The sequence below is a fragment of the Rhineura floridana genome, chromosome 7 (assembly GCF_030035675.1).
Source record: "Rhineura floridana isolate rRhiFlo1 chromosome 7, rRhiFlo1.hap2, whole genome shotgun sequence".
NCBI classification, from domain to species: domain Eukaryota; kingdom Metazoa; phylum Chordata; class Lepidosauria; order Squamata; family Rhineuridae; genus Rhineura; species Rhineura floridana.
Window position 1 is genome coordinate 122,108,975 of NC_084486.1, and position 12,513 is coordinate 122,121,487.

The window sequence follows — 12,513 nt, forward strand, 5'->3', positions numbered from 1 at the left end:
AACATGTGGGAGTGGGCGTGATCACCAATGAGAGGTAGCGATCTCAAAGCAAGTTGAAGTATGATTTCAAGTTTAGTCTTCCAGGTTCAAATCCAGATGGTCCCCAGTAAACCACATGGCATTAACAAGCTTTATGACACCATAAGTACTTCCTGGACTGAGAATTTAAAAATATTCATAGCAGTCTTGTTTTCTCTGTTGATCAAGAGATTTCTTAACCTAATAGAGGGATTGAGTTGAGAAACATCCATAATGCACCTATTAAAGCAATATATTCCTTGTTTCTCTTATGAAACAGTATTTGAAGGCTTAGAGAGTAGTTTGCTGTTGCACATATAAGTCAAAGCCTGTCAGGCCATGGGGCTTGCAAACCCTGCTGAAAAAAGGCACATTTGTCACCAATTTGTAGCTCTAAACATATATTGGAGCTTCTGGCATCAAATCTATTTAAAGGGCAAACTCAGTTTCTGAAGGCAATCATCCCTCCCAGAAAGACGACAATGTTAAAGATGTTAAAATCCTGACTCTTGTCACACAGACCTTATTCAAGAAGACAATCGCCTCCAAATATTATATAAAAGTCAAAGGTTATTTTTTACTCCATTGCCTTTTTCTGCTAGTGTTTTATGATCACTCAGTGATTTTAAAATAACAGATTTTGCTGCATTTCTTTGTTACCAAAAGAAGATGCATGTGAATTACTGAATCAACCAGTGTGGCTGATTCAAGTACCAAGTAGTCTTCTGTTTACTCACAAGCTGCTTTCATTTGACTTTAAGGGCAAAACTAGCAGTTACATAAATGCACAGAAAGACTGAAGGCAGAAGCCCTATCCAGGCATTCGTCACTCCCATGTTCAACAACACAACAGCAAGGTGTGGGACCGTGCTGAGTCACCCCATGACTGACATCATGCAGTCCTCCCCCAACATCGGCATGTACAGTGCAAACATTTGTAGAGTGACCTTTGCATATATCAGGGATGGGGAACCTGCGATGCTCCTGATGCTGCTGGACCAACAACTCCCATCATGCTTCCTCACCGTTGGCCATGATGGCTGGGGCTGCTGGGAACTGGATCCCAACAAGATCTGCAGGGCCACAGGTCCCCATCCCTGGAGTACATAGTTGAATGTGTGAGGGCTTCTATGGAATGTGCAACTCTGATCATTGAAAAGCTCCTTTCTCTACAAATGGGTGTGGGAGGACATAGATGCAAAATCAGGGGCAGGGCTACTCCGCGTAGTCCTACTCCATAAACCTATGTGCAGTGGAGGCTGGTGGCTCCAATGTCAGTGGAGCAGTGAATCCACTCCGGGTTTTAGTCCAAACTTTCAAGAAGCTGTCCAAGGAGCTAAGACCCAGAGGAGATTCACTTCCCGACTGACATTGGAGTCGCCAGCCTCCACTGCCCACATGGCTGAACAAGGGAGCAAAAAATACCCAGATAAGGCTAGTGTCACTCAAGGTACACACATATGCAGTTCCAAGCTATTGCATCATGGCTGATGACATTCAAGATGATAAACCATTAAAACATCACATAACAGCTATGGAGAGAGCTGCTCCATGAAAGCAAGAAGCTAACTATGTACTGTATTATATTTAAAATGTGTGGCTGCCACTAGTTTGTGTCTTTTGAGGAGGCGCACAGCCCTCAGCATACTATGCATTTCTCCACTGCCATTCACTGGATGCTACTCTAGCATTCTGTGTGGGGAGAGAGCAGCATGACACCACATTATGCATCTGCTTTAATGAAGTGTTAATACAGGGAGAGGGAATCTGTGACCCTCCAGATGTTGCTGGACTACAGCTCCATAATCTCTGACCATTGGCCATGTTGGCAGGGGCTGATGCAAGTTGGAAATCCAACAACCTCTGAGGGCCACAGGCTCCCCCATACCTGTGGTAACAGGTGCTAGCAGGAGAGATGGCTCAAATTACGTTTCAGGTAATATGTAATTTGCCTTACAGAAGACCTGCAGAATATGGCATTAGCCATGGTATTCTGCTATGAATTCTTACGTTTTAAAGAAATACCACATTTCCAGCTGTTAAGGCTGTATAGCAATGATGGTAAAAATTCAGAACCCATAGATGATGAATGTGTCTTCCAGTAGTCAGAGCATTCCTGCACCAGGCAACTGATGGGAAAAGTAAGAAACTATGTATCTCTTGAATAGCAGGAATGAATGGTGTTTTTTTTTTTTTTTTAAAAAAGGGAAAGGAAAATCATGCCCATTTACCTGAATTATCTAGGTTGTAGGATTCAGCCTTTTAAAAAACAAATAGCATGTGTGTCCATGGAGCTGACATTTTCCTGTGTGTGTGTGTGGGGGGGGGTAGCACTGAAACAAAGCCTGGTGGAATAAGAGGTCTTCATATTATGGATGTCAAAGGTACAAATGCTTTTACTTTTCATCTTTAAACCTCCTTATTCAAAGAAAAGAATAAAGAGTTTTAAAGGTTTCCATTTAACATGTGGGCACAGGCCAAACAGAGCCCTGGTTATTATTAGGAATCCAAACTTCCTGAACAGGTGTGTTTAAAACTAACCATTCTGTTGTAGAAGTACATGTTAGGTCAAGAAATATACAGCCTATGCAGGTTTATTTTTGTGCCAGGTACTTCCACAACCTCCATTATGAAAAAGCGCAGTCCTTTAGGCTGCAAAGAGTTAGACGGAACGACTGTCCATCTTGTGAACTGAAACATGTCTTTTTCTTGGAAAGAATAAATGTGAAAGACAAGACAGAACAACTGCTGTTATAAACTGCCACTCACTTGACAGCGTCTCTCAACTTGGCTTCATTTTCAAAAACATGCACTTGGCTGCTTAAAAATTTATTTTAATGTTTCTCTTCCATGAATACAAATAATATCCTGTACTACAAAAGAAAAAGAGGTATTAGGTATATAACTTTTACACCAAACAAAAAATGCACCATACAATGAAAACAAATCCCCTAGGATAACATTGCATTATTCTAGTCTAGAGGGAAGAGCTTGGACAATTTTTTCCCTTTTTTCTTACAATCCCTCTTCCCCTCGCCCCACTTCACATAGAAAAAGCCCTTGTCTCAAAACCACAGGATGATGAACAGCCTAGTTACTTTTTATGTTGGAGTAAGTGTGGCTTTATTGGTCACATTTGCACATAATGCCAAGCCACCAAGCTTGCTTTGCATGAGCTGTGTGCTTGTACACGCAGCCCGGGCCCTCCCACTGCACTCCTCTTTTCACCCAAGCTGGTAAACAAACCACAAAGGGGCTAGCTTAGTGTTCTATCTAAACCGAGGATCATGGTTTGTTTCACCCTAACAAACCATAATCACTAGCCAGCTTTAAACCAAAGTTTGTTGTTAGCTTAGCAATTGTGGTTTGCTAGGGTGAAACTAACCATGATCCCAAGTTCGGACACAGTGCTAAGCTAGGCTCTTTGTGGTTTGTTTGCTCACTTCTGTGAAGGGAGGAGCAAAGAGGGAGTTTATTAAATGTATGACTTAATAAACAAGCCTTCATGGCTTAGCATTATATCCTAATGTAGGCTTTCTGCATCACTTTGCTACTGTGTTTCAATTACATTCACAGCCAAATGAATTCACAGACAAAGAAAAAAACATGGATTTGCTTCAACTTCCCCTTTATGTCCATTAGAGATGGATATCTAATAGGTCCCAGAGAAAACCGGGGGGGGGGAGGAGAGAGAAAAAGATGGGAAGACATTACCACTTTATGAATCTTGGGGATGTGTAGGAAGGTATTTTTCTGGCTTGCGTGTGTCCTCCCTCCCACCACTTCATATTTATTAATGTTGGAACTGCATCAATTCAAGCCACTGTTAATGTTAGACAGATTCTTTAAAAACCAGGTTTTGGAAAATCCACAAACCCTGATTTTAAACACTGGTTTCGTGGGCACTAACCATGGTTACATCTGATACAGATGCAATGCTGGCCAAAGGAAAACAGATGAGGAGGAAAACCTCACAAAAAGGAAGAGAAGGGAGGAAGCCTGTGTTACTCCCTGATTAGAGTATCAGGAATGTTACATCTGCACTGGGCCTTTGTGCTTGGACTGCCTGAGTCTACATGCAAGTTTCAAAAGTGAGCTTTCCCTGTGGATAGGAAGGGGTGAATAGGATGTTACCTCCTTCTTTTCTTGATAATTCAGTGTGTGATTTCTGTCACTAGATGCTGCTGGAGTACTGTTTATTATAGCCACAAAATAAAAGCATGATATTTTAGAATATGGAGATACCCTTAGAAAAATCACTAGTCTTTAACTGTTTATGCATGGAAGGGCAGGATTAAACTCTATAGTTCCATGAGGTCAAACTCCACTTAGTTTACACAGCCAGGCAACCAACGGGAGAAGAGTAAGCTTATGTATGACTTGAGAAGATATCCGTTCACAGAAGGGCAACTCCAAAGTATGGCAGAGAAGTTTTATCAACCATGTTGGTTTCAAACGATCCAAGTACCCCAATACTGGGATACAGACACATGAAACAAATCAGCATGAGTCTTTGATCATGTTAAGGAAAGGTGGGCAATCTGTGGCCCTCCAGATGTTGCTGAACTACCACTCCCATGAGCCCCAGCCAGTATAACAAATGATGAGCCATTAGGGGAGTTGTAGTTCAGCAAATTCAACTTCACAATGTAAAGTCACTTTTTAGGGTTACAGCTCAGCAATCGCAGGCAGATGTGGTATTCTTAGGAGTGTAGGTGCAACAAATATAGCAAACATTTGAAATAGAACACATGATGCAAAGCACTAATGGGAGCCCATATGCATTGTAGAACTTCTTGGGAACAATGGTTACTCCATTCTGCTCAGAGTCAGGGGGCCATTATTCCCCATGTGCACATTCAGAATAGTCCTAACGTTGAAGAGAAGCTGGTCAACACTTTGGAAGCACATCAGATATCCCATGTATGCAGCACAGGTACTGTGACTGAGGCAATTTCTTATCACTCCACCCCCAAATCAAATCCTGAAACCCAAACTTTACATCAGAATGCTTGTTGTAAGACACACCACTGGCTGAGCTCCACCCATGAACTAAGGCTTTAGGTTTGCTACTGTTTCTTTTTTCCCAAAATCTGAAATGTAAACTTGAAAATCCAAAATCTTTGTTTCAACATTAGGAATTCAAATTGTGCACCCTCAAAACTTACAATTTTCCCCCAAAATCTTTTCAGCACATTTTGTAAATTGCAGAAGGCCCCAGTCTTTGCTTTTATTACTATAAAACAGCATCAGCTCTGGATGCTTACCATTATCATCCTCACCGTCTAACAAATACAGGTGTAAGTATTTAATTTCTTTGATGAAAAAGGCATCTATTACAAACTCATGCGATTAGGTACAAAGGTGGGAGTATCATAAGACAATAACCACTCTAACATTCCTTTGAAGTAGCTAAATGATAGGGGCAAAAAGGGGAAGAAATGTTGTATGGAGTGCAGGATTTGTGGTAATCAGTGACCATACCAAATTCTGTTGAACAAGCGTTGCAAATACAGAACATCTGGACCTCTTGCATCTATTTCATGCAAACAACAAATGTGCTATTGTATAAAGTACATAAAGTTTTATGACATCTATTTACATCAACTATCATGGCAATGGACACATTAATTCATGGCAAGGCTCAAGCAGTGAAAAATGCATTTCTGAGTTACGTAAATGCTAATGGCTGCATTGGTTACTGATAATCCTTCATACTGTGACAAAGCTTATAAACAATGACAATGTACATTTATACAATTTACAGTCTCAGGAGAAAATAAATTTCTGGTTTATCGTCTTCACTTGGCTTGGTCTCTAAAAGAGAATCATCTGTATAAAACCGGTCATTGTACCCATAGCGCAAAGATGTGCATGCACCCTCTGGGACACCTCGGCCTTCGAGATCATCTGCACTGAAGTTATCCAGATAGCTTGCTATGTAAGAACCAGTGGAATGTCTGTTGATCATGTGAGGGGATACAGGGTTCTTACTTCTAAGGACTACCCCTGTTATGTTACTGCTAGCATTAGAAAGTTTTTGCTTATTAGCTTCTTGTCGCTCCTTGGCACGACTGGCAATGTTTCGCACTCTGCTTTGACTCCTGGATGATAGTTTTCTGACCAACATTTTAGGACAACCGTCATCCTGCTTGTTACAAACTGATTGGCAACCATCCTCATGATCAAAAGACACTAGTTTCCGCAGTTGTTCTGTCAGGGAATCTGTAGTCTGCAGTTTCTTAGCCTTCAGAGCAGTCACCATCTTGTCTCTCATGCCAGATGAAATAAAACCTCTGCTTATGTACTTGTACTTGCTTTCAAAATTGCATGAGATGTCTTCTGAGGTTAAGTCTCCAAGACTCTTGGATTTACACGGACTTGGCAGTTTTTGAGCTGTAGGAGAAGAAGAAGGCAGAGCATTCTTGGGCATAGGAGAGGAGTCCATGTTAGCTGCTGGAGAGATGTTTAACAATTCATTTTGCGTGTGTGAAATTTGCAAATAATTATTGTACAAAAGATTAACACATTGATGTTCCGGGTAAGGAACATACTGATTTTTCTTGCTCCTAAACTCAAAGTCTTCAAGTAAGTTGGCATTGTGAAGGTCCTCACTGTTTGGGTTTCCACAGATTGATTTGTCATAGTACAGAGTGTCCTGATTATGCTTCAGTTTCAAAGGAGATGCAACTTGGCTCATATCTTCCCTCTTATATTCATAGGTAGTTATCAAGAGGTCTTGCAACTCTCCATCAACTTCCATTAGGCTGCTGCCTGTGGAATTTGCACAAGTGAAAGGGACAACTATTGTATGTTCCAAGTCTGAGCTGTCAGAAAAGCCAGAGTTGCTATTGTTAGATTTCCAGGTTGTTCCACATTTCCTTGTGGGGTTTTCTTTTAGCCCAGTGGCAGGTGAAATGCAAGAAAACACTGGACATGTGTCTTCTGCAACATATTTTATATCCTTGCAAGGCGGTTTGCTCATTGACTCATGAAGAGAAGCTGGAGAAAGAGAAGACTCATGGATAATTCTGTACAGAGGACACTCTGTTGTTTGAGGAGTTGATACAGTAATTTCTGGTGCTGAATATAATGGTGATCTGATTGGCGTTAGACCAGGAGACTTGTAGTCAAAAGTTGTATTCTGATCACTGGATGACTTATGCGCAGACTTCATATTAACAACCTTTTTGCTAATTCTGGGAAGACTTGGAACAATAGTCAAAGTAGTTTGATTGTTTCTGACATCAAACTGTCCTATCAATGCTGAGACAGAACTACTCATATCACTCTCATCAGATAAAGAGACCTCACTTATAAGATGAGAAATATCACTATCTTGTATGGCTGAATTGGAATGGAAGTCATGGACATCATTACAGGTAGGGGAAGATGCATCAGCTAATGGTGAATTAGTTAGAGTGCTATTTACAATTGTGTGAGATCTGATACTAGTTACTTCTTGATCTCTTAGAGAAAGAGAATTTTCTGCTACTATTTTTTTCTCTTTGCAGAATGTAGTGTCCTCCATTGTCTTTTGATCCATGCAACATATGCCTTCATCCTTGTCTTTTTCAAGTTCCTCCTTTAGGTGAACAGGCTCACTGGAAAGATTACTTTTCCAATACTCAGTGGAGAAATAGGTTTCAGCTATGCCAACTGCAAAGTCTAAACTTCCCGGCTTTTCATATGCAGGTAAACTCACATAAATGTCAGCCTTGGGAGCATCTTTTTTCAGTGGAGACTCAAATTTTGTAAATGGTGATTCATTCTCAGAAGAGGTGACTGGCTCTTTCAAATGTGCTTCATCCTCTTTCACAGCCTTTTTACTTTCTGCTATATCAAATTAAAAAGAAAACATTGGTTAGGAAGAATGCTCATTCACCTGCTTATGGCTATATTTTGTCTCAAAACAGGTAAATGGCGAATGTAAAAAATTAGTCACAATTGTGAAAGGACTTAATTATGGGATTGTGCAAGTTTAGTACAAATTATTCATGTGATGAGGAAATGAGAAAATATATAGTTGGACGCACTTCTCTGAAGCTTTTCTTTAATGCTTTATTACATCATCACAGACATGATGTAATATTTGTTGTAAAGAATGTCAATGAGGTACCATAGTTTGGACATATGGCATTACCTTCAGTTGTGTTCCTATTCAGATTTGTACTATACAGAAGCATGGCAAATAAAGACAGAACAAAACAGCTCTGTTAAAACACCATCTGCAAACAAGAGGCATGCTTATCAGAATTCTTGAATTACACATCCAGTTCTTGGCCTTCATGCATCATGGCCTTAGAAAAGCATCTGGCTTTCTAATACAACATATTCATCAAAAGGATGGGGACTTTTTCTTTTCAGCTCCACTGTATGCTTTGTTTCTCACTATTTCTGCATATCTACAATTCTAAAACTTAACAGAATGAGTTCAGTTTTTAAAGATTGCCATGAAACAGGCCAATCTTTATCACTGCTGCATGCTCTTTATTCAGGCAAGATTGCTGTCCGCTTTTAAACAGCAGGATCTCAGGAATATGAAGCTATTATTCATAGGCAGAACTATTACCTTCTGAGTTAGTAGGGATATATAGGGACCTTTTCCAGCACCCTACATATGGGTATTGTAAAAAAGCAATAAAGGAAAGCAATAAAGGAATGTTAGATAAACAGTACTGAAGAAAAAGTAGGACTATGTCAACAATTGCCAGTGTCGATGCCTCCCTTTATTTATACTTTTACAAAAAATTATAGGGTTGTATTCAACATAGCGCTAAAGAGCCGAATAATTTTCCCCTCTCCTCCCCCTGTATGCTGTTCTGGTTGTTGTCCTGACCCTCGGGAGCAGATTTGGGGAGGATCCAGGGTGCACACAGGGATAGGAAAGGTGGGAAAGTCCCATTATGCAAGTGGGAATCCTTGCACTGGCTTGAATATGGCCCCTAGACCACTTAATAATAATTTAAAAATCTAAGCGGTATACATAAAGCAATACAAAATAATTATCAGTAATGCACAGATAAAACCAACAAAATCTAAAAGCAAATAATAAATTATATATTTGGATAGGCTTGTATAAATAAAAAAAGTTTTAAACAGTCATCTGAAACAGTATAATGAGGACAGCACCAAAGCACAAGTGCTGCCACACTGAAAGATCCACTACTAACCGACGTATAACAAATATTATGTGGTGCCAGTAAAAGCGCAAGCTCTGCAGATCAAAGAGGTTGAATAGGCATATATGGGGCAAGGCGAGTCTTCAAGCAAATTGGTCTCAAGCTGCTAAAGGCTTTATATACTAACAGTAAAACCCTGAACTTGGCTTGTTAACAAATAGGCAGCCTATGAGATCTTTGAGCAAAGATTTAACATGCTGGCAGAATCTCACTCCTATCAGCAATCGTGCTGCAGCATTCTGCACTAATTGCAGTTTCCAAAGGAAGGTCAATGTACAGTATGCATTGCTGTAATCCAGTCTTGAAGTTAAGCAATGCCAGGGCTACTGTGGTCCAGCAATCTCAGTCCAAGAAAGGCCATAGGTGGCGTACCAGCCAAAGCTGATAAAAGGCCAATATCTTTCCAAGTTATTCCTAATTCCTGAGTTTATTTTAGCTTTAAATGAGTAAAACAGAATTCACTCATTTATGGCTACTTCGAAAAAGGTGAAGGTGAAGGTGTCCCCGCACTTGTAGTGCGAGTCATTTCCGACGGGGGGTGGACTACTGAAGCCCCTTTGCCACCCCACATAGTGAATTTCTTCTTATATGGATAATTTATCATTCACCTATTCTTGTGATATCTTGAACATTTGCTCCCCAACTCCAAGGGCAATATGATTTTTTTCTCCTGTTTTAGACAAAAAAAACCTTAAAAAAACCATTAAAAAAAAGACATGCTCAATGAAGACTTTCTTTCTTTCTTTCTTTCTTTCTTTCTTTCTTTCTTTCTTTCTTTCTTTCTTTCTTTCTAATCTAATCTAATTATTTGATTTATATCCCACCCTTCCTTCCAGTAGGAGCCCAGACATGCATATGGCTTAAGACAGTTAAGACATTTTGTTTTTTGGGACCTACCCCTTTTGCTGAATTTATACTGTTCTGTTCCATTTCAAACAGTTTTATTTGTTTTATAATTGGAATGGTTTCATCTGACACTATACTGTTATAACCTGCCCCAGGAACTTATGGTGAAGGGTGGGTAGGAAATCTTACAAATAAGTCGACTGATTATTTTCCAGATGCATAAAAATGAAGGATCTTGAAGGCTCATTCAGAAACGATTAAGTAATTTTGTTACAAACAAAGGCTTCCATTGCCACTCTTTTTGGAAACAACCAGCTGTATCAGGAAATCAGTACAGTAGGGCCCCGCTTCCCGGCGCTTCGCTTCCCGGCGTTTCACTAATGTAGCGGCTTTCATTCCCCTTTTTAAAGCTGATTTTGCGGCATTTTTGCGCAATGCGCCCTAGTACACTCAATGGGGTTCCGCTTTATGGTGATTTTCGCTTTACGGCAGGGGTCCGGAACGGAACCTGCTGTATAAGCGGGGCCCGCCTGTAGATCTTTAAGATAAATTAAGTATCACTTGATGTCTACATCTGAATGCAGGTCCAGATAATGAAGTCACAAAGAAACATGTAAATCAAAGAGTTCCCTATTCTTAAGAGTGAAGTCAAAATCGAACACTGAAGTATAGCACAGAAGTCATTTTCACGGAATGGAGTCCCTTGCTACTTGTGTGCATGTAGTAGTAGAGAGAATGAAACAAGCAGACAGCTGTGTCTTTCTCATTCAATTGGTATCCAACTGACTAGGTGCACAGGATCAACAGGGTTGTATCCAATGCTGCACCAGAGGAGTTCTGCTCACACAATGGGACTTCCCCTTCTTCTCCTCTCTCCATCACCCCCAAATGTGTTCTAGAGGGTCTCACAACCCTTTCTGAGGGTGCCGAGGGGAGCACAGAGGTGAGGAGAGGAAGAAGTTCCACTGTGCAAGTGGAAGCCTATTGCATGAAGGGAACAGCAGCACTGGATGCAATCCACACAAGTAAGTATGTAGGGCAACTTTTGTTTGTATTTGCTGGTATTCTCCACAACACAGTGGTCTAAATTCTGAAGTTCTGGACTTACCACCTTTGCAGTAACATGATTTGTATCACTACAGAATGAAAGGGAGACACCTTCTTCAGAATCCTAGCCCTTTGTGGATGGAGCAGAGTTACTAAAAAGCACCAAGGAAGGAGAATACCTAAGTAATTGCTTGCAAACATCATGCATCATGCAGTCCAGGAAAGATTGGCTAAACATTTTAAGAAGCGTTTAAGAAGCCTCTCTAAAAGGAACTTACCAGAGGTATTTTCATTTTTGGTGGCAACAGCAACTGGGGCAGCATCCTTATCTGGTGATGGCAAACCCATAAGAAGATATTTGTCAACTGGCATGGAGATCGGACGTGCCTGCAAACTCCTACTTGTACGTCTGAGGACCCCTTCCTTGTCTTTCAAATCGGTTGCCTCACACACACTCTCCTTAAGTTCAGTAGCTTCTTGAAAGCCCATTTTGCTCTTCTTCCTCCCCTTTGCTGGTGCACTGGCCGTGCGCCGGAGAATTCGTTCCCCAATTGACCTTTTCCGAATATAATGTGCATTATTTTCCACAGAATTATGTTTGGGGTTCTTGTTAAAAAGTCCTCGGAGTCCTATCAGTTGCTTGTTCTAAAAAAGAAAATAAAAGAAATGGGGGGGGGAGGAACATACTATCAGTTTTTGAAAATTCAGCTTATTTTACAGCAGCACATTTCACATTTAAGAAACGCATGTATATTATGTGGGTGATGAATGAAAAGGAATCTGAAGCAAGAAAGCAAACAAAAACCAATCAAACCAAACAGGTCCACACCTAGTCAGCTGAGGAGAAAACAGGCACAGCTCGCTACGAGGTCATGCATGTGTGAGAGAGCTTCTCTTCATCAAGAAGGCAGCCTGCATGATAGCAAAAAAGCTTTACAAGAGGTGTCCTAATCACACATGACAAGCTTGCAAGAAATGTCCTGGAGTGAGAGGCTGCCCTGACCAGAGGTGTTTTATGACATAGGCCACTTCAAAGCAGCCACACAAGGTTTCAAACTCTTGATGGGAAATGAAGTGACACGGCAGTTAACAGATCATGCAGTTGGGGATGGCTCCTTTAAGAAAAGGAAAAGCAGTGCCCAGCAAGTGCAGAAGTGGCATGCTAAATAAAAGCTACCTTTGTGGCTCCTAAAAAGTGCATTATGGTATAACTGGGGTTGAGGATTAAGGGGCTCCACTGAAAGGCAAAGAAAGGCAGGCACGTCAGGCTAAATTTCCATGACTCAGCCACAAAGAATAAATATGACACGTCTCAAGTTTTTGTCATTGATTAGGGGTAGTCAATATGGCACCCTCTAGCTGTTGTTGGACTCCAGCTCCAAATCAGAACCATCCCCCAAGACGGCACCACATCGGCTAC

At 40.8% G+C, this 12,513-nt stretch overlaps 1 protein-coding gene across 10 annotated transcripts in view; it reads right to left on the minus strand.

The window, feature by feature from the left end:
* Window positions 1–2,854: 2,854 nt before the first annotated feature.
* Window positions 2,855–12,513, minus strand: part of PLCH1 (phospholipase C eta 1) — a 199,378-nt gene continuing 189,719 nt past the window's right edge. For 9 of the 10 annotated variants that reach the window (XM_061637103.1, XM_061637110.1, XM_061637109.1 and 6 more), the window contains 2 exons: window positions 11,372–11,738; window positions 2,855–7,854 (listed from right to left, as the gene is read on the minus strand). In XM_061637103.1, the coding sequence (XP_061493087.1) occupies window positions 5,780–7,854; window positions 11,372–11,738 (2,442 nt within the window). In that variant the 3' untranslated portion in view covers window positions 2,855–5,779. The remainder of the gene's footprint in view (window positions 7,855–11,371; window positions 11,739–12,513) is intronic. The other variant, XM_061637104.1, reaches the window with a different exon arrangement.